This window comes from Oryctolagus cuniculus, chromosome X (assembly GCF_051225735.1).
Source record: "Oryctolagus cuniculus isolate XC-2025 breed Fujian yellow rabbit chromosome X, ASM5122573v1, whole genome shotgun sequence".
NCBI lineage: Eukaryota > Metazoa > Chordata > Mammalia > Lagomorpha > Leporidae > Oryctolagus > Oryctolagus cuniculus.
Window position 1 is genome coordinate 47,968,151 of NC_142888.1, and position 23,412 is coordinate 47,991,562.

General features: G+C 42.6%; 1 protein-coding gene across 2 annotated transcripts in view; it reads right to left on the minus strand.

The window, feature by feature from the left end:
- OPHN1 (oligophrenin 1) overlaps positions 1–23,412 on the minus strand; it is a 360,994-nt gene that overhangs the window by 236,810 nt on the left and 100,772 nt on the right. For both annotated transcript variants that reach the window (XM_051827157.3, XM_089324107.1), the window contains one exon: positions 5,631–5,726. In XM_051827157.3, the coding sequence (XP_051683117.3) occupies positions 5,631–5,726 (96 nt within the window). The remainder of the gene's footprint in view (positions 1–5,630; positions 5,727–23,412) is intronic.

Sequence of the window (23,412 nt, forward strand, 5' to 3'; positions counted from 1 at the left end):
TAGGGTAAAATGGAAGGACCCACTAACGGGATGCTGGGGAGGACCAGACCCACTGATAGGCGCTGGTAGAGGATTTGGATGTGTCTACCCTCAGGGGAATTCCAATCCCCTATGGGTACCTGTGAGAAACCTTAAATACCCCCCCTCTGCCAAAGAAGGTCACCCAGGAGGACCCCCTCCTGAGGAGTGATTTTTCTTTTCTCTTACAGGGATAAAAAGACCATATTGGACTCTCTGCCTCATTGTGACTGGATCAACATGGTACTGCAAGGTGTCCGGCGCGTAACACATCTTCCCAGGCAGACGAATCAATTAATTCACAGGCTTGTATTGGGGTTCCGCTCCCGGGCGAGGTTCCCCGGTCCCAACAGAGCGGGGTGGGGGGGGGGAGTCGCGCATCAGAGATTGGGAGAGCTCCTTTTATAGATTCAGGGCATGGGGGTTACAGGGTGAGGTGGGTCTGATCCTCATTGGTTGACCTTTAGGCACCCGCAGGGACCTTGACAAGGACTTTTCTTCCCCGCTAGTACAGGTAGGGACTTCTCCATTCCCGGAAGTATAGGCCTTCCTTCCATGTGGATCCCAAAGCTACCAGGTACAGCAGGAGTGCTGCTTTTATGCTAATCACTCCGGCATCCTCCAGGACAAGATCAAGACCCCTCCAAGAAGACCTTGAAGCTCTAGTTACCTGTGGTCGGGCCTTGAGGGATAGCTTCTTTATCTCCTCCCCCTTGTGGGCCCCTTGGTCTCCATTGTCCTTGCAAATTTGTCTAAGAACGCATCGCTGAGGTCCAGTTAATGGTGGTCCGACAACAATATGCCACTCTTCAGGAACCTGGTTATGCCGCTCTTTAAGCGCCAGATTGGGAACCCTATACATCCACCCACAGCCACTGCCAAGATGTAGAGGTGTAATACATCATACCCTGAGTTGCTGAGGTGGTAGCCAATGATGGGTAAGATCCCCTGGGGCAGCCCCTAACAGCTGGAGTAGTAGTCAAAGTCCCCAGAGGGGGACAACCTAAGACAGACATGCTCCTTAAAGGGCTAATTCCAGTCAGAGGGGACAACCTAAGACAGGCACACTCTCTGCTCAGTTCCTCTTTCTCTCTTTAATATAAAACAAAAAGGGGGAAATGTTGGGCATTGCCTAAAATCTCCATTACAATACGGTGCCTGGTGGATGTTCCAGGGGCATGCCTGTGGCTGCCTAGGCAGGGATAGGTCCCCTTTAGTTTGGACACGAGGACAGTGCATGATCCCTATACTTAAGGTGCCCTGTGCGTGGTCCACCTGTGCCTGCATGACCTTTTTACTGATTGGCTCTCCTACTGCGCATGTCCTTCCTTCCTAAGCTTTATAAGCCTGTAGGCTTCCTCAATAAAGTAGTTCCTGCTTTGAAAGAACTCACTGGTGCTTGTGGTGTGTTCATGACCCAGCGACCTTACCTCTCCCCTTGGTGGAGTGCTTGCGCTGCCCCTGCTGGTCAGGGGCTAGCATTGGGCTTGAGACCCTGACACCGGGGTGTGTGTGTATTCTCTCATCTCTCTCTCATGTATGTAAAGTGCTCAGAACAGTTATTATTTAGTAAGCACTCTAAAATTATCAGTTTCTCTTTTTAAATTTGCAAATTCCAATCTTCAAGCAAATTCTTACATGGATACTCAATACAAACAGCTGCTTCATTTGAGCTTTGGTGGATGGAAGACATTAAGGATGCAAGCAGTACAGTTTGAAAAAGCATAAAATATATCCTAGGGATCCAATATGCTCATTGATGACCATGTAAAAATTGGGGACCTTGGGTGCTGTGGTGTAATGAGCTAAGCTTCCACCTGTGGTGCCAGCATCCCACATGGGTGCCTGTTCAATTCCCAGATGCTCCTCTTCTGATCCAGCTCTCTATTGTGGCCTGGGAAAGCAGTGGAAGATGGCCCAGGTGCTTGGGCCCCTGGACCCACGTGGGAGACATGGAAGAAGCTCCCGGCTACTGGCTTCAGATTGGCTCAGCTCCGGCTGTTGCGGCCATTTGGGGAGTGAACCAGCGGATGGAAGAACTTTCTCTCTGCCCTCCTACTTTCTGTAACTCTACCTCTCAATAAATACATAAAAATATTCTTAAAAAGGCTGGGGACCTACACTTTCTTGGAGATTCAGGTTCTTAGACCTGGTTCTTTTGGTGTAAGATAGGTTCTGAAACTCTGAATCAACAAGATCCCAAGGTGATTCTGGTATAAAATTGTATTAGAAAAAACTGAAATAGACATTCTCTAACGTACCTGCCAACACTAACATTTTATGATTCTCCATTTTCCTTTTGTAGTTAATTAGAAAATTGTGGTTTCAAGTCAACAATTGCTTCCACAAATGAGCTTCTACCACCTTCCTAGTACAATCAATAACAACTGCGAATTACTGAGCACCAACTATAGGCCAGACCTTAAGCTAAATTGTTTACATATAGTTTCTGACATATATGTTGTCTTATCTACTCTTCACAACCTTTTCCTATAGATCATACTCTCCATTTTACAGATAAGGAAAACAGAGGCTCAGCAAGCTCAAGGAACATTGCCAAGATCCCATAGATAAAAGATGAAACTCAAATCTGAAGTAGACACATGACTCCCTAAAACAACTGGGATTCTCTTTGGTTACTGAGCCTTAAACATACAGAAAAGGCTAGTGAATTTCAATTGAAAGCACAGCTGTCTTGATATATAGCAGTGACAAATTTCATGGTCAAAGCAGTGATTTATCCCCTCTTACTTGTCCCCAATGTACATGGTGTTCAGCATCCACCCTGAAATGATCATCCAGGAAAGGTATTCTTCAGAGAAGTCTCAAGCTTTCCTCATGCACTCTGGGAATCACTGTCAACTCTGCTAAATAACTGGTACCAACAACAGGGTTAATGCTATTGGGTCACCTCTTGGAGTCCTCATGAAAAACTTGCTGGGGAAAGGCCCCCTGCACACGTAATGGGAAATCTGAAAGCACAATCAAAAATTTCATCCTAAACTGTACTTTCACCAGTTTTTCTAATGAAAGAGACAATGTACTGAGTGGGGCCAATAGAGTTGGCAATTGGCAGGCACCACATACTCTGCTATCTTAGCTTCCAAAGCAACTGTTCTTTCCCAACAATAGACTCCCAGAAGAGCCCCCACAATGGATTTCTTCACAAAGCCTCCAAAGAACTTCAGCCTCAGCTGTTGGGAGCACTGGCTCTTCTTCTCACTACCACAAGTCCCAGCTTTCAAAATGACAGATTCAACCAGGACAATGACCATGCAGGCCAATGAAATCTCAAAGTCTCTCTTCAGCCAGTCCCCTTTAATAAGAGTTCATTTAGTCAGTGCCCCTAAGAGCAATAGTCAGATGATAACTAGGAGTCTCAGAGGTTGGCAGGCAAATGGTAACAGAGTTAAAGAGTTATTGTAAATCATACACTAAGAAGCAAAGACATCACAACCAGAAGCCCTCGTGAAGGCCACAGACACCCAAGGCACCTGGCAGCAACAGCGAGTCATTTGTATGCTTCTTTATAAGTTACTATGTACAAGCTCACACATCGTTTTTCCTGCATTGCACTTGTTCACATTTCTGTTGAACTTCACAGAGCTGAGGGAGTTGAAACACAAAGTTCAACATAAAGCATGACAGGAGAAAGTCTCTCAGCTTTGTTGGCTGTCTTTGGGGCCAATGGGCACCTGTTCAGAGTCAGACCTTTCTAGCAAAAAAAAAAAAAAGGAGGCATTCCATGTACCATGTATCCCCCAATCTCCAAAGTCACCAAATAAGAGTCAAGTAACAGTTATTTTAAGATAGAAATACAAAGAAATTAAATCTTACAGTGACAGTAATGTTGAACTAGATAACATTTGTTTAACCACTACGTACACGTGGCCTGGATGACTTCATCACCATTTTACACATGCCAAAAATTACCATTCAGAGAGGTAAAGTTGCTCGCCAAGGTTACACAGCTAATAAGTTATTTATGTTCAATTTGGGCTGTCTAACTCCACAACCCATGATATTAACTTTTAAATGAGTCATACCCTTGGGTCAAGACAGATTTGCAGACACAGAATGAACTAGAAAATATTTACCTCACTAGCTATGCAGAGTCATTTAACCAAGTCACTTACCAATCTGAATCACATATATAAAAATAGTAATTTCAGTACTACGTAAAATATTAAAAATTGGAAACATGCTAAATGTCCAATGATTTGTTAAAATATTCTATTTCCTATAACAGTGAAACTCAAAAAAATCTACTATCCATTCATTCAGAAAACATGTATTGAGCATCTACATTATGGCAGGTATCCCTTTGTGCTGGGCAAACAGCAATGAACAGAATAATGTCCTTGCCCCACATGAGACGCACACAAAATTTTAAATGACATAGGAAAATTCTTATGACAAAAATGCTAGGCTGAAAAGATAAAAATAATGTATTAAGTATCAACTAAATTGCATACAAAGAAAAGATACATTTACAAGAAAAGACTTAAGAGATCATATAGCAGTATGGCCAATACATTGCTTCTATACAGGAATATCTTATCATTATAAGCAATTTTATACTTGTATATATCATTCAAATTTATTACAACAGGCATTCTTTAACATCAACATATTTTTAGGTTTTCATTCTGGAGATTATAAATTTAACATCGAGTTGTTTTTCCAGTAATATTACATCATTCATAACAGTTCTGTGGCTCATTTTCCTCATCTAGCAAATGCTTTCCACTAATCCTTTAAATCAAGGGTCAATAAAGTTTTTGTTAAGTGGCAAGAAGGTAAATATATTAGACTTTTACAGGTCACCCAGTCTCTGTCACTACTACCCAATGCTGCTGTTGTATTGCAAAAACACCCATGGATAATATTAAGAATGGGTGTGCCTGTATTCCAATAAAATTTCACTTGCAAAAACAGCTTAAGAGTTGGATTTGGCTCAAGGGCCATAGTTAGTTGACCCTTGGTTTAATTTTATAACAACTAATATAACCACAAAGTTCTTTTAGCTTCCACCATTCAATCTCCTCTTTAACATCTTTGAGAGAGATATAGTAACTCCATTCTACAAGAAAAACAAGACTGAGAGTCTAGGAGGGGAAACAGCTAGGCCAAGATCACACAGCTAATACAGCAATTTGTTAAACTCAGTTACCAAAAGAGATGCCAAAACTCTTGCTGCCTGAAAAGTTATACATACATAATTGTAAACATTCTAGGAGGATATGTCCCTTAAAGGAATCTGATTTGGAATCACTTTGGAAAATAAGCAGAAAAAAATCGGCCTAGTTAATCCTCTATGAAAATAGCTATTTTCATGTATTAAATACTTTAAGGCAAAGTTCCCATGCAGACTGAGTCACAGGCCCCAGTGGAGGTTTAACAGATATCTTTGGATTGCTGTTGCAGGAGGGAGAAATGGGACTGGCAGGCAATGTTTCCTTATCCATCCTTCCTTAGCAGCTTCCCAGGGGCTTGGCACTGGGCCACAGGCAATGAAGATGTCCAGGTGCTCTGTGCCCTCAGACCAAGGAGGCTGCACGGTCTCAGACCTCCCTGGAGAGGCACATGGTCACATGGAGCTGAAGACTTACCAATGTTAATCTCATCATCAGTCAGAGTGTCTCCGATGAAATCAAACTGAAATGATTGCAGTGTCTGGGAAAATTTCTGAACAGCAGAGGAGTAATCTGCAAAGGAGGGCAAACAGGAGAAATGGTCAACATTAACGTCCTTTGACCGATTTTCTCATAAAACAAGGGATCCTGCTCCCTGAGGGAAGCAACCTGCATTTAATGCAGCTAAACAGCTAACCCATTAGACCTTCAGTAGAACAAAGTTTGAGCAACTAAAGCCACAAGAGGTAAAGGAGAGGGGACAGATTAGTGAAGTCCTTTTTACAAAGGATGTTTTCCATCCTCAACCCCCCTTCCTTTTCAACTTATTCTGGCCAAAGCCTGGAAGATATGAAACTATTTAGTGATACTTTTAAGAGGGTCTCCTTAAGTATTTACTGAGTGCCCTTTATCAGCAAAGGTCTAGATGCGTTGTGATCTCTGATGAAACAAACATCTATAATCATTCTACAAAGCGAAAAACAGCTCCATTGTATAGCTGTACAGCTCAAGATCCTGGAGTAGCTGGGACAGCTAGAACTAGAAGACAGGTGGTCTCTCTGCCTCCCCAGGGCCCTTTCCATGACTACACGCCTACCACCTGGATGTTCTGCACATTCACCAGATGGCAGCCTGGGCTAGGATACTGTCTAGCAGAGGAACAGATTTAACTTGTTCACAAAGTATTTGCCAAGGGACCTAACCAAACAAGCAATGAGTGAAAAAAAAAAAATCATGGTGACATGGCCAGACAAATGCCTTTCTTTTTGGTTAATGATTTCAAATGGTAGTATATAGAAATTTAATAACAGTATAAAAAGAAGTATTAGTTATATTTATGAAAACCTATCTTTATTGAAATTGTTAAGACTGACTTTCAGCGAGACGTCCAGCCACACACTCTTGACCTTGCTACTCCAATGTAGTTCTCAGGCCAGCAACATCATCACCATCTGAGAGCCTGAAGGAAATGCACCATAGCCTGGCTTCACCCTAAACCTAGGAAATAAAATTTTGATAAAAATCTCTAGGGGATTCACATGCCCTTTAAAGTTGGGGGAAGGGTGCCATAGGCATTTGGCACAGCAGGTTTAACTCTCCACTTCATAGGCCCACATCCCATATTGTAGTATTTGGGCTCAAGTCCTGGTTCCTCTCTCTGCCCCAGCTTCCTGCCAATGCACTTCCCGGGACAGCTCAAGGGGGTGGGTCCCTGCCACCACACCCTCGTGAAAGACTCAGTTAAGTTCTAGATTCCTGACTTTGGTCTGGTCCTGGCCATTGCAGGCATTTGGAAGGTGGGGGAGGCAGTGTACCAACAGAAGGGAAATCTAAGACTCCTCTCCTCTCCTCTCCTCTCCTCTCCTCTCCTCTCCTCTCCTCTCCTCTCCTCTCCTCTCCTCTCCTCTCCTCTCCTCTCCTCTCCTCTCCTCTCCTCTCCTCTCCTCTCCTCTCCTCTCCTCTCCTCTCCTCTCCTCTCCTCTCCTCTCCTCTCCTCTCCTCTCCTCTCCTCTCCTCTCCTCTCCTCTCCTCTCCTCTCCTCTCCTCTCCTCTCCTCTCCTCTCCTCTCCTCTCCTCTCCTCTCCTCTCCTCTCCTCTCCTCTCCTCTCCTCTCCTCTCCTCTCCTCTCCTCTCCTCTCCTCTCCTCTCCTCTCCTCTCCTCTCCTCTCCTCTCCTCTCCTCTCCTCTCCTCTCCTCTCCTCTCCTCTCCTCTCCTCTCCTCTCCTCTCCTCTCCTCTCCTCTCCTCTCCTCTCCTCTCCTCTCCTCTCCTCTCCTCTCCTCTCCTCTCCTCTCCTCTCCTCTCCTCTCCTCTCCTCTCCTCTCCTCTCCTCTCCTCTCCTCTCCTCTCCTCTCCTCTCCTCTCCTCTCCTCTCCTCTCCTCTCCTCTCCTCTCCTCTCCTCTCCTCTCCTCTCCTCTCCTCTCCTCTCCTCTCCTCTCCTCTCCCTCTCTCTCTCTCTCTCTCTCTCTCTCTGCCTTTCAAATAAATAAAATACATAAAATTTTACAAAATAAATTTTGAGGAACACTGCTCTCACCAACTAGGATAATCCATTAGACCATCTTCTAGAAACGCTCAGGCTTCTTGGTTACTTTTATTTTCTGTTTCCTATTTCTTTTTGCACTCCCTAGTTTCATTCTCCTCATCTTCCTTCTCCTTTTACATCTATAAGGTATATAAGCTTTTGAGTCTGAGCATTTGCTCTCAGGTTAAGGTAAATGGTGACACAAACAGTTTCAGGCATTTGGATGGAACAGGAACCCATGCAAAAATTTTATTACTATTTTGTCTCTGTCCCATTTCCAAAAGGACTTATTTTCAGAATTTGGACTCTTGGCTCTTTAACACGTCACTGAAAACAACAACAACAAAGGTCTGGGGACTTCAGACCACACTCATGGCTTCTCACAATTTCTCCACTCTAGAATCACATTTTCCATTTCAAACCCGGGCCTCATAAATGTGAGAGGGGCATGCGTATCTCCCAAAGCCTTCTATATTTCATCAGCAAGGGGAACACAAAACTGGTTCCATGTCTGGAAAATGATCAATGTCCCCGGCCTCCTCAGTCAACAGCAAAAATGGGCAGGCCCAGAATTCCTCATCTGATTTCTTTTTCACTCAGGGAAATTAAATAAAAGTATTCATGACATTGTTCTTCTACACATACCAGGATATCCAAAAATTTACTTTAGCCAAGCAAGGTAGAGTTATTAATCATTCTTCTTCCAGAGTCATTTGATCATTTCAACTCTTATAGTACTTTGTGAGTAAAGGTGTGGAAGGAGTTGCATTCATTCCCCTTTTTCATTATCTGCACCAATCTCTTTTCCAGACTTCTGGCCTTCTAAATACTACCTTGTAATGCACATGGCTTCAAAGTTTTTGAAGGACTTTCCACAAACATTTTCATTTACTCTTCCCAACTATACAAAGGTAGATATTTCTATAGGCACATGATGAAACAACAGAAATGAAACAATGTATATAAATCCTATTCAAAAATATGAACAAGCATAAATTAAGTCCTCAAGGAAAGAGGATCCCACATACAAAGGAACTTCAAAATGTTCACAGAAAGAATGGAAAGATTTTGGCACAATAATTTTGAAATCCATGCACAACATAAATGGAGTCTTCAAAAGCTTCATATAGGGCACAGTGTTGTGGTGTAGCAAATTAGGCTGCCGCTTGAGACCTGGCACCCCATATCAAAGCACAGGTTCGAGTCCCAGCCGCTCTGCTTCCTATCCTGCTCCCTGCTAATGTGCCTGGGAAAGCAGAAGCAGATGGCCCAAATACTTGTGTCCCTGCCACCCACATGGGAGACCCAGATGGCGTTGCTAGTTCCTGGTTTCAGCCTGGCCCAGACCCGGCTGTTGCAGGCATTTGGGGGATGAACCAGTAGATGGAAGCTTGCGCTCGCTTGCTCGCTCTCTCTCTCTCTCTTTCCCTTTCCCTTTCTCTCTCAGTTGCTCTGACTTTCAAATAAATCAACAAATCTTTAAAAGTAAATAAATAAAGTTCATGGAAATACAAAAAACTATGGATTTCCAGAATTTTGCAACAAAGTAAACATCTTTTAATTCTACTTTTCCATGGACTTTTTGAAGTACCCTCATATTTGGTCTCTATATAATAAAGAGAAGTGTCAAGAAAGCCTCATATGCTTTAGAAAAATAAGTGAGACAGGTGACTTCCGGATTCCAAAGAACCAGCATATAACCTAGTAATATTTGTGTGTGGAACACTGATCTCCTTATCATCCTAAAATTTACCATATCACTTCAAACCATGTAAACTCATCCTTCTATCCTCCCTATTGTCATTCATCATGTCACCATGTCATAATTTTTCAGGCTATATTGGAGAGTTCTCTCTCCATCACCTTCTAATTTATGCATACATCTTCTATGTTTTCTTCTTTCTTTCTTCCTTACTCATGTCAAAATGCAGCTAGATAATGCTTTTAGGGCACTTTGAAGCTTTCTGGGAATGAGGCAAAATGTGAACAGGATTAACTGATGTGTGCATACCAATGTGCTTTTCATCACTATTCTTCTAGAGCTTCATAAAAATGAAACCGTACAGAATATATTGGTCTGCTTATTTAAGTCTACACAGTGTTTGCAAAATTCACCCACATCGCTATGTGCATTCAAAGGCTACAATATATTATTGGTAATCTAGGAAAACATGTACATACAAAGAGATGCATGCATGTCTGGGCTGTGTGGATGGCCATGATGGACTTGAAAAGTTCCTAATCTCTCATCTCTGGGTATCTTTGAGGTTCTGCACAAGCAGGAAGACAAAGGTAAGGTAAAACTGTAAACTGCCTGGGTGAGCATTGAGAGGCATATCTCAACTCATACACAAAGCACTTCAGCAAAGACTAGAAGCCTTTTTGGTTGAAACTGTTTAATGAAGTTACCATCTAATCATTAGCTAACCAACCAGAGACTTAAGTGGCTTCAGATAACTAAGAATATAGACTTAAAGAATTAATCCAAAAAGTGAGTATGTGAACAACAAAACCAACCACAACAAATTCCAAGGAAAAGGGAAGGATCTAATCTCCAGAGTTGTCAACATTATATTATTTTAAACCAGTTATGAGTAAGACAAAGGAAACATTTAATCAACAGAAATAAACTACGCAATCAGTAATCCAAAAAGCAATAGCTGTTAAAAATATATGTTAAAACAATATTTGTGACCATAGGGGGAAAACGCAACTTTATAATAATGAAAGAATCAAATCATCAGAAATGCATAACAATTATAAATATACAATCACCAAACAACAGAAACAAAAAAATAAATGAAGAAAAACTTCACAGAAATTAAGTCATAAAAAGTCAACAGAAAATAGAGATTTCAATATTGTACTTTCAATTAATGGAAACAATAGCAGAAATAAAATCCAAAAACAAATGGGAGACTTAACACCATTACAAACCAACTAGACCTAACATATACCTATAGAACAGTCTTACATATTTCTACCGGGAAAATAAATAATTCTCAAGTTCACAAGGACATTCTCTAGAATACACCATATGTTAGGCACAAAAAGAAGCCTCAGTAAATTTAACAGTTGAAATCACACAATATGTGTTCTCTGATCACAAAGGAGATGACAAAGGAGAAATTTACATGCAAACCCAAAAAACTCATAATAGAGAACATAGAAGAAAATGTAGATGGCATTGGGTTTGGTAAAGATTTTTTACATACAATAACAAAGGTATGATCCTTGAAAGAAATAACTGACAAACTGGACTTTAGTAATTTCTTTTAAAAACTTCTGATGTGCCAAAGACAATATAAAGACAATTAAAGAATAAGCCACAGTCTGAGAGAAAGTATTTGCAAAAGAACCATTTGTTATCCAAAATAGACAAAGAATTCATTATTTAACAAGAAGAGAACAAACAGCTCAGGAAAAACAAACAAACAAACCAAAAAAAACCTGAGTATACATTCCCCAGAGGAGATCTACAGGTGATAACTGAGCATATGAAAAGAAACTCAACATCATATGCTGATGAGGAACTTTTCATTGCTGGTGGGAATGCAAAATGCTGCAGTCACTTTAGAAGACATCCTGGCAGTTTCTTTTAAACATACTCATACAATACATAAATTCCTTGGTATTTACCCAGATAAATCAAAAACTTAACCTCCATACAAAATCTGTACACAGATGTTTATGTCAGCTTTGTAATTGCCAAAACGTGGAAGCAACCAAGATGTCCCTTCAATGGAGGAGTGAATTCGTAAGTGTGGTAGGTACAGCAGACAATGGAATATTATCCAGTGCTAAAAAGAAAGGAGCGGGGCCAGTGCTGTGGTGTAGCGGGTAAAGCCGCTGCCTGCAAGTGCCAGCATCCCATATGGGCGCCGGTTCTAGCCCCAGCTGCTCCACTTCTGATCCAGCTCTCTGCTGTGGCCTGGGAAAGCAGTAGAAGATGGCCCAAGTCCTTGGGACCCTGCACCCATGTGGGAAACCCACAAGAAGCTCCTGGCTCCTCACTTTGGATGGGTGCAGCTCTGGCCTTTGCGGCCAATTGGGGAGTGAGCCAGCGATGGAAGACCTCTCTTTCTCTCTGCCTCTCCTCTCTCTGCATAACTCTGACTTTCAAATAAATAAATAAATCTAAAAAAAAAAAAAAAGGAGCTGGGCTGGTGTTGTGACACAGCCAGTTAAGTCGCAGCTTACAAGGCCACCATTCCATATCATAGTGTTGGTTCAAGTCCCGGCTGCTTTGCTTCCAATCCAACTTCCTGTTAACGCACCTGGGAAGGCATTAGAGGATGGCCCATATGCTTCTGCCACCCTTATGGGAGACTGGGATGGAATTCCTGGCTCCTGGCTTTGGTTCATGGCTGTTGGGTACTCACTCTTGCTCTCTCTCTCTCTCTCTCCCCCCTCTGTCTCTATCTCTGTGACTTTCCTCTCTCTGACATCCTGCCATTCAAATAAATAAACAAATCTAGGGACTGCCACTGTGGCATAGCCAGTAATGCCTCCACTTGCAACATGAGCACCAGTTCATGCATGTTCAGACTGCTCTGCTTCTAACCCAACTCCCTTCTAATGGCCCAGGAAAAGTAGCAGAAGATGGCCCAAGTACTTGGGCCCCTGCTATCCACATGGGAGACCCACAAGAAGTTCCTGGTTCCTGGCTTCAGTCTGACCCAGCACTGGCCATTGCAGCCATCTGGCAAGTGAACCAGTGGATGGAAGATCTTGCTATCTCTGTCTCTCCCTCTCTCTCTGCAACTCTGGCTTTCAAAATAATATAAATCTTTAAAAATAAATAAATAATTAGTTTTAAAAAATGAGCTATTAAGTCATAAAAAGACATGGAGGAAATATAAATGCATATTACTAAGTAGAAGAAGTCAACCTGGAAAAGGTACACATTACTTGATTCCAACTATATGACATTCTGGAAAAGGTAAAACTATGGAGCCAGAAAAAAGATAATCATTTTCTACGGCTAATGGAGAGTGAAGGAAGAACAGAACAGAGGGAGCATGAGCAGTATAGGGCAGGGAATAGTGTCTTGTACGATATTGCAATGGTGAATACATGCCATTATGCAACTGGTCAAATTCATAGAATATGCAGCATAATGAGCAAACCTAATGTAAACTATGGACTTTAGGTGATAATGATGTGTCAGTATAGGCTCATCAGTTATCACAAGTGTACCACTCTGGTACAGGACACGAGAGTGGGAGAGGCTGTGCACGTGTTGGAGGTGGAGGATATGTGGGAAATTCTCTGTACCTTCCACACACTTTTTCTGTGAGCCTAAAATAGTTCTAGAAAATAAAATTTTCTTATAAAAAAAAAAACCAGTATCACTATATGGCTTGGCCAGTCAAATGTTCAAGTCAATGAACATTTGAGTTGAACACATCTAAATAGACATTTATTGAAAGAAGATACACAAGGAGTCAGTGTTGTACTGCAGCAGGTTAAGCTGCTGCCTGTACAGACTGCACCCCGTGTGAGCACTGGTTCAAATCCCAGCTGCTACACTTCTAATCCAGCTCCCTGATGATGAACCTGGGAAAGCAGTGGAGGATGGCCCAAGTGTTTGGGACCCTGCACCCATGTGGGAGACCAGAATGAGGTTCCTGGCTGTTGGCTCCCACCTGGCCCAGCCCCAGCAGCTGCGGCCATTAGAGGACTAAGCCACAGGTTAGAAGACCTCTCCCTCTCCCTCTCCCTCTCCCTCTCCCTCTCCCTCTCCCTCTCCCTCTCCCTCTCCCTCTCCCTCTCCCTCTCCCTCTCCCTCTCCCTCCTCTCCCTCCCCTCCCCCTCCCCCTCCCCCTCTCCCTCTCCCTCTCGTGCATGCTCTCGCTCTTGCTCTCTCCCTACCTTTCAAATAAATAAAATAAATCTACACAAATGGCCAATAAAGCAATGAAATCATGTTTAATATAATTAGTCCTTAAAGGAAATTAAATCAAATCCACACCGAGATACTACCTCATACTCACTAGGACTGTACCTATCAAAAGTGAGCAATCACAAGTCTTTGCCATGATGTCCTGGCTACACTATGGGCAGGAATGTGAAATGGCCAGCACCTGTGGAAACTAGTTTGTAAGTTCCTCAAAAAGCTAAGCATAGAGTTTCCATGTGACTCACCAATTAAACTTCTAGATATAAACCCAAGAAAACTAAAAACATAAGTCCATGCAAAAACATGAACAAAAGTGTTCTTAACAACAGCATTTATTTCAGCCAAAACGTGAGTACAACTCAAATGTCCATCAACTGATGCAGGATGAATAAGACATGGCCTGTCCATGGAATGAAATATTATCTAGCTGATTATAAGTATTGACACATGCTATGTCATGGATGAAATCTGAATCCATGCACAGTTCCAAATAACATGTTGTATAGGATAAATGGATACAATTTTGTCAATTAAAAATATAAAGAAGAAAATATTATCCTAAATGAAAGAAGCCAGACACATATTGTATGATTCATTTAAGTGAAATATCTAGAATAAATGAATATATAAGGACAAATTAGTAGTTTCTGGGACTGAGAGAAAGTGGAATGCTAATAGGTATGGGTGTTTCTGAGGTGCTTGAAGTGTTCTTGAGTAAGTATTATATGGCAGGAAGTGAGGGAAAAGCACACAGGCTCTCTATACTATTTTTGAAATCTCCTACAGCTTTAAAATAATTTTAAAATTTAAAAACTTTAAAATGTCTTTAGAATATCGTATTTGTCCAAGTTGACTCATAAGCTTCCTATAAATGAAAACTGGCATCATCCTCATCCTTGAACTGGCTGTTAGTGTCCTCCTATGAAAAACAGTCTAGTGATAATACTTACCCCAGAGTATTGTTATAAGAATTATATAACACGCAAAATGTCGAGTTCTCCTTCCTCCCTTTCATAAATAAGAACTGCATATTTAGCAGGTTCCAACATTTCTACTGTCAAATCCAGAGCTCAGAAGGGAAGTTTTGCTCCTTCCTAGACTGTCAGAAACCAAACTGCTCCACCTGGACGAGACTGTTAATCGCTCTGCAATCCGAGATGCACACTGTCTAGGATAAGATGACCAGAAGCTATTTCTAGGAGATTCAAGCCTTCTAATGTGTATTACTAAGTGCTATTTAGGAGGATTTCATTTAAGTGACTAAAGCTATTTCTGTAATCATCTCTTTAAAAATATTTATTTATTTGAAAGAGTTACACAGAGAGAAAAGGAGAGAGAGAAAAGGAGAGAGAGAGAGAGAGATGTCTTCCATCCAGTGGTTCACTTCACAAATGGCCGCAACAGCCAGAGCTGGGCTGATCTGAAGCCAGGAACCAGGAGCTTCTTCCGGGTCTCCCACATGGGTCCAGGGGCCCAAGCACTTGGGCCATCTTCCGTTGCCTTCCCAGGTGCATCAGCAGGAAGCTAATTATTGAATTAATTGGAAGTGGAGCAGCCAGGACAGGAACCAGTACCCATATGGGATGTCAGCGTTTCAGGAGGTAGCTTTACCCACTATGTATACCATGGTACCATACCTACTATGTATATTTTAAATGAAAGTAATATATAAATTATATATATGTTAATATAAATAATATATTTTATTAAAATTATATTTTCTGAAAATCATTGAGAATTGTCATTATTTTACATTTTTGCAAATATCATTAATATGTGGTTTCTAATTGGATTGTCATATCTGCTTCTTCATTTAATCTACTGTTATTTGTTCTTTTTGTTAAAGGATATAAAGAAAGTTTTGTCCCATTACAGATATGCAGTTTTAAAAGGAAGGAGCAGGGGCTGACGCTGTGGCATAGTAGGCTAAGCCTCTGCCTGTGGAGCAGGTACCCCATATGAGTGCCAGTTAGTATCCTGGCTGCTCCACTTCCGATCCAGCTCTCTGCTATGGCCTGGGAAAGCAGTAGAAGATGGCCCAAGTCCTTGGGCCCCTGCACCCACGTGGGAGACCAAGAAGCTCCTGGCTCCTGGCTTCAGATCAGCACAACTCCAGCCGTTGCAGCCAACTGGGGAGTGAACCAGTGGATGAAAGACCTCTCTCTCTCTCTTCCTCTCCTCTCTCTGTGTAACTCTTTACTTTCCAATAAATAAATAAATCTTTTAAAAAATGGAATGAATGAAAAGATTCACTACAGGCACATTCTGTGTCAGGTGCTGTGTTGAGTGCTGGGCAGAAGCAGCAGAAGAGATAAGATAAAAGTCATGCTCTCAGAGGTCTCACAGTTTGGACAAAGAGACACTGCAATCCTTGCAAGGTAGTATGATATATGAAACAGGGAAGGGCCAAGTGACAGAAGAGCAATAGTAAAATGAATGATTCACTCAGGCAGCAGACGAGGGATTTCAGGGAGATCCTCAGAGAGTAGTGGCACATAAGGTGAACTCTGAAGGATTAAGAGCTCCTAAATTTGGAAAGGAAGTAAAGTACACAAAATAGCACTTGCAAACACACACAGGTACTGTGTACTTAGGATCAATGCTGCTAAAGGTAAGTATAATAGATCAAGAATGAGGCTAGAAAAGTAAATTGGAGCCAGGCTTTAACAGACCTTGCATAAAAACACTAAGGAATTCAGGGGCCGGCACCATGGCTCACTTGGTTAATCCTCCACCTGCGGCACCGGCATCCCATATGGGCGCCGGGTTCTAGTCCCAGCTGCTCCTCTTCTGGTCCAGCTCTCTGCTGTGGCCAGGAAGGGCAGTGGAGGATGGCCCAGGTGCTTGGCCTCCTGCACCTACATGGGATACCAAGAGGAGGCACCTGGCTCCTGGCTTCAGATCAGTGCAGCGGCAGCTGTGGCAGCCATTTGGGGAGTGAACCAATGGAAGGAAGACCTTTCTCTCTGTCTCTCTCACTGTTTATAACTCTGTCAAATAAATTAAAAAAAAAACAATACACTAAGGAATTCAGTAATCATTATATAGATAATAAGCCCAAAAAAGCTTTCGATCAGAAGACTGAGAGGGGCCAGTGCTGTTGTGTAGCAGGTTAAGCCTCTGCCTGTGGCACTGGCATCCCATATGGGCACTGTTCAAGTCCCAGCTGCTCTACTTCCAATCCAGCTCCCTGCTAATGGCCTGGGAAAGCAGTGGAAGATGGTCCAAGTGCTTGGGCCCCTGCATCCACATGGGAGACCCAGAAGAAGCTCCTGGTTCCTGGCTTTGGATCAGCTCAGCTCTGGCCATTGCGGCCATTTGGGGAGTGAACCAGTGGATGTAAGATTTTTGTCTTTCCCTCTGTCTGTAACTCTACCTCTCAAATAAATAAATAAATCTTTTTAAAAAGACTGAGAAAATATGATATATATAGTATACAATCACTCTGGCAACTCTCAGTAGACAACAGCAATAACATTACGGTAATATAGTCAAACACATCTATACCTTTGCTATTGCAATGAAAGGCAAAGTGTTTAGGCAAAAGCAAAGTATAGAATGAGGAGAAGGGGAAACATATTAAAGATAACTTTTTGCAAGTATATAGATGATCTAGCTAGTAACCCAGACAGAAACTATGAGGGGAGGAACAGGTTTTAGGAACAGTTAAATTTGAGGTCCAGTAGGGTATTCAGATGTTATCCAGTGTAATATTCAATTTCAGGGTCTAGAGCTCAGGAAAGAACCTGGATTGGAGGAATCAGAGGCTCTGGAGTCATTTACTGTAAAGATGTCAGCTGACTCTGGGAAAGGATCTGCTCATCCAGAAACTTACAATGAGCAAACATGGGCACAACTCAGGAACAATACTCCAGGATTATTGAGAAGAGAAGCTTACGAAGGAGCCTGAGACAGGAGGTAAGAGGAAAACCAAGAAGGAGTGGTTTTATTGCCAAGACAAGCAATAAATTCAGTCCTAAGAGGCTAAATGTAAATTTGAAACATTCATAATCCTTGTTTCTGGTTCTAAGAGACAGAACAATTTGCCGGGACACAAACTTATAGTTGCCTTGAAATTTGAACTGACTATATTGGGAAAAAAAGACTGAATGTATTAGACTTCTCTTTTACAACCTTGCTAACCTCTTGGCCTCTCTTCTTCCTTTTATTATAGTGACAAGTTCTGGCCGGCGCCGCGGCTCACTAGGCTAATCCTCCGCCTAGCGGCGCCGGCACACGGGGTTCTAGTCCCGGTCGGGGCGCCGGATTCTATCCCGGTTGCCCCTCTTCCAGGCCAGCCCTCTGCTGTGGCCAGGGAGTGCAGTGGAGGATGGCCCAGGTGCTTGGGCCCTGCACCCCATGGGAGACCAGGAAAAGCACCTGGCTCCTGGCTCCTGCCATCGGATCAGCGCGGTTTGCCGGCCGCAGCGCGCCAGCCGTGGCGGCCATTAGAGGGTGAACCAACGGCAAAGGAAGACCTTTCTCTCTGTCTCTCTCTCTCTCACTGTCCACTCTGCCTGTCAAAAAAATAAAAAAATAAAAAAATAAATAAAAAAATAAAAATATTATAGTGACAAGTTCTGAAAAGACTCCAGCCAGCCTAACACACCAAATCTAACCTGAATCTGCATCATATACTTCTCACTTCATGCCTCATGGCTGTGCTAATGCTGTGTGTGGGAATCCCCTTGACATGACACATATGTATATATGGAGGTAACAGCATGTGACACCCTGAGGCCACAATGCAACTGATGGATAAATGCTTCCATCTTTCAGTTCCAAGATGGATAATTTTCAATCATATTTGATAAAGCTCCTCAGAGGTTCTACCATGATCATACCTACTGCTCCAGAATCACCCAACTAGATAATATCTCCTAACGTTGGCTTTCTCTCCTTTCCCATTCCACTCCTTTGTCCCTCATTCCTGCTCCCACATAAACTGCCCACTCACAGACCTCTGTGTCAAGCTCTGCTGTTAGGGGAAACTGAACTTAGAAAATGAGATCTTCGATACTGGAGCTGACTACTTGGAAATATTAGAAAACAAGATTCAGGAATTAGGTTATAAGAAATTTCATAAAAAATATTTGGCAGAAACCAGTAACTAACTGGAAAGCAAAGTTAGGAGATACAAAGAAGGTGATCAAAAGGTTGAGAGAGGAGTAAAAAATGAGAGCTGCTCCAAATCAAAGAGAATCTTTTCTTATTCTTAATCTCAGAGCTTAGTATAATGTGTGATTTAACGTAGGCCCTCAATATTTGCTAGTTGAATAAACACATGACTTCAAAAACTCTTTTTAAATTTCTTAATGTCTCAATTGTTTAATAAATTCAAGCTATCAGAAAAATTAAATCTAACTGTTCCCCTAAATACATTTTAAAACATAAGAAATTTTCTCCCTTCTCAGTGGCTCCAATAATATTGGATAAATGCTGCAAAAATTCAGCAAAGTTCAAAGTTTCAGTGTTACAGCTGCAGACCATTATGAATTTATAGAGAGTAGATATAGGAAACTCCAGGTTACTTCTGCCAGGAATCTATTTCTCCCTAAAGGGGGAAAATTGTTCTGGCCAAAAGCACATATTTAATCCGGGGGTAAAAGAAGAGAGTGCCAAGTAAAAGAAATAATGGGGGCAGGCAATGTGCACAGTGGTAAGTCACTACTTGGGACACCAACATCCCATATCAGAGTGCCAGGTTCAAGTCCCAGCTCCTCTACTTCCAATCCAGCTTCCTGCTAAGGTGCACTCTGAAAGGCAGCAGTAGATGGTTCAAGTACTTGATTCTCTGGGACCCAAGAGGGAGACCCAGACTGAGTTCTGAGCTTGTGCATTCAGCCTGGCCCAGTCCTGGTTGTTGTGGGCATTTGGGGAGTGAACCAATGGGTGGAAGATCTTTCTTTCTCTGTCAAATTACCTCCATCTGTCTTTCAAATAAAATGAAAAACAATAAAAATTTTTACAAAGAAAAATAAATAAGGAAACCCAAGTCCTAATTAGCATCCAATTACAGAGAAAACAAAGAACAGAAAAATATATATAGATGGCTAAATGCCAATATGAGCATGTGTGTGTGTGTGAATGTGTGTGTATATATATATATATAAAATTTACCTACATCATGTATAGTGACTCCATTTGCACACAGCTTTTAATTGTGATGAAACTCAAGTATCTACATTTTAATATGGCTCACAATTTGATAGATGCTATTCTACTTCTAAAGGAGATTACACAATGGAATGTCCAAGGGATTGTTAGCCTTGAGGGTTTGGGCTGTTTTCAGTTAGGAAAGAAAAAACACTGTTCTCCTAGCACATACATCCCTTTATACTCACATATTTATTAGTTTAAAAGAACACTCATATTACCATCTGGTAGGGCTTTGTACTTTTCCAAGGCAGAATGAGGCAGTGGAAATATCACCAAGACTGGCAATGAAATATCACCAGTCTTGGCTCTGGAACAAATCAGCTTTGTACATTTGGACAAGGTACCTTACCTTTATGGGCCGCAATTTTTAAAAATGTTCTACCAGCTACTGTGATTAGTCTCCAGTTCCTACACTGGTAAAATAGGATGCCATCATCTAACTCAGAGGGTTGTGTTCCTATGACAATAGGGCTGAGGTGTCCTAAAAGAGGAAATGAGCATGTTAGATAAGTTTTCTTCAGGTCCTAGTTACAGTGCTATTGCCTCTGTATGTGTATATGTGCATGGGGGGGGGTGTTTGATTTTATATAGATATGGATATAAAAATAAAGTGTCTTTAAACAAAAACATACACTAGAAAAGGTCATGTATTGATTGGTAGATGAAAATATGAAACATCACAGAAAACGAACTCTGTATCTCCTCTAGGAGTAATGGTTCTATAGTCACTAATCGAATGTTTTTATTTACATTATAGAACATAACTACAGGGGCCTGAGCTGTGGCATAGCAGGTTAAGCCACCGCCTGCAGTGCCAGCATCCCATATGGGCACTGGTTCGAGTCCTGGATGCTCCACTTCCAATCCAGCTCTACTGTGGCCTGGAAAAGCACTGGAAGATGGCCCAAGTCCTTGGGCCCCTGCACCCACGTGGGAGACCCAGATGAAGCTCCTGGCTCCTGGCTTCGGATTGGTGCAGCTCCGGCCAATTGGGGAATGAACCAGAGGATGAAAGATCTCTCCCTCTCCCTCTCTCCCTTGCTCCCTCTCTCCCTCTCTGCCTCTCCTTCTCTCTGTGTGTAACTTTGACTTTCAAATAAATAAATAAATCTTTAAAAAAAGAACATAACTACCACAAATACCAAGAACTGACAGCCTATGAGAGTTGAGAGTCTGTCAGCAGACAGGGGACGTTATTTGGGAGCTGGGAACTTGGAATAGGGTCCCTGCCTGAAGCCCACTGGCCCAATATGCTGCAGGGAACAACACAGATAGTCTTACTCTGTGCTAAAATTAAATAACCCAAAACCAAGCTTCTGCTCATTGGAGTTTAAACTTAATGCTGCCCATGTAAGTTTTAAGAAATTAACTTTAAAATTAATCCTGAGCCAGCACCAGTAAGGTCCAAGAATGAAAAAGCAAAACTGTTCCATAAGGACAGCTCTCCAACTCAGCACACAGTCACAAACTACAGACCATACTAGGAAACCAACATGAGAGAGCCAGGCAGCAGGCAAGGCAAGTCAGTGTATTCTCTTCTGTAAGAACTAAGATTACAGTGCAATCCAAAAAGTAGTTTTAAATAGTTATATTTGAAATAGAGATGAAGATAGAAATAGAATCTGCATGCCAATAACAGATCATCAGAAAAAGAACAGCAATGAAAATGAGAGCCACATTCTCATCAGCAACAACTAACAGTACCCAAACACTGGTGTGTGAGTTTCAATAGGCTGAGAAAATCATGATAAATGTCCTGGTAGTGAATTACAAAGCAAACTTGAGGAAATCATCCAGAGCACAGCCTAGAGAGAAAAGTAGCAAGAAAATATAAAAGAACCATAAAGAGACAACGTGTGGGGAGCAACTGGGAGCAACTCGGACTAGACTAAGTTACTGGAATTAAGACTTATTCTATGCATCTGCTCTCCCACAACATGGCGCTGGGAGAGGAGGAAACAGCTTCTACACAGCTGCCTCCAGTTCAACCAATAAACTGTAGGACCTGCTCCTGATTGGAGGAGAGCAGCGTACTCGGCGTGTGGGTAGCAGAGTTGGGATTGGTGGAAGAGGACTATAAAGGAGAAGAGAGACAACATGCACGGAGGAACATCTAAGAGGAACACCTGTGCAGCCCCCGAGAGAGCCGGCCGGCGGTGTGCCGCACCCCTGCGGAAGTGGGGAAAGTGGCAGGGGGAACCGCCCTTCCACGGAGGTGGAAGGGACGGTAGCCAACCCAGGAAGAACCAGCAGCAAACCCGGGGAGGGCCGAGTAGACGAAAGAACAGCGCAGGGTCCTGTGTCGTTCCTCCACGAAGACGGGGAGCGACAACAAAGATAGGAGTAGAGAAGTAGAGAAGTAGACAAAGATAGAAATACCAAAAGGGAAGGAAAGGCATTGGGATAGATGGCAGGTTATGAAGCTCCAGGCTCTCATTCCCTACAGAAACATCGATAAAACAACCAAAATCTGTCTGAATCAGTTTTGTAGGATTTAAGGAAAATAATCAAATGTTTCCTGCAAACGAGCAAACATCCAATCAAGAAAAAATTCCCCTTTAAACTGGCAGAGTGGTGCCCCTACCCATGAACCAGAGGAACCACAGCAGACCTTATTTGCAAATTGTTATGTATGCCTGTTCCAATCTGTCTGGATAATGCCTAAAGCATTGATCCCAGCAGTCTCCTTGGTTTCACATAACTGAGAGTAGGCAGGAAATGCAGCAGACACTGCTCACAAAAGATACAAGGAGACTACAAACTTGCTAAATGGCTGCCATAATAAAGTAGCACAGACTAAGTTGCATAAACAACAGAAATTTATTTTCTCACAATTCTAGAGGCTAGGAATCTGAAAACAAGGTTCTTCCCCTAAGGTCTTGTCGCTCCCCCTCTTCGTGGAGGAACGACACAGGACCCTGCGCTGTTCTTTCGTCTGCTCGGCCCTCCCCGGGTTTGCTGCTGGTTCTTCCCGGGTTGGCTACTATCCCTTCCACCTCCGTGGAAGGGCAGTTCCCCCTGGCCACATTCCCCACTTCCGCAGGGGAGCGGCACACCGCCGGCCGGCTCTTCTCGGGGGCTGCACAGGTGTTCCCCTTAGATGTTCCCCATAGATGTTCCCGGTGCATGCCGTCTCTCTCCTCCTTTATAGTCCTCCTCCGCCAATCCCAACTCGGCTGCCCACACGCCGAGTACGCCGCTCTCCTCCAATCAGGAGCAAGTCCTACAGTTTATTAGTTGAACTGGAGGCAGCTGTGCGGAAGCTGTTTACTTCTCTCCCAGCGCCATATTGTGGGAGAGCAGATGCATAGAATAAGTCCTAATTCCAGTAACTCAGTCCAGTCCGGATTGCTCCCCACAAGGTCTCTTGCCCTCAGTATCTTCATATTACGTTCATTGTGCAGGTGCCTATGTACTAATCTCCTATTCATATTTTTTTGTCATTTTATTTCTTTTTATTTATGTGAAAAGCAGAAAGACAGAGCGAGACAGATTTTCCAGCTGCTTGTTCACTCCCTAACATGCCTGCATTAGCTGTATCTACACCAAGCAAAATCCAGGAGCCTGAAACTCAATCTAGGTCTCCCATATGGGTGGCACACGCTTAAGTACTTGAGTCATCACGTCTGCCTTCCCAGGGGAATGATAGCAGGAACCTAGGCATGTGGATAGAG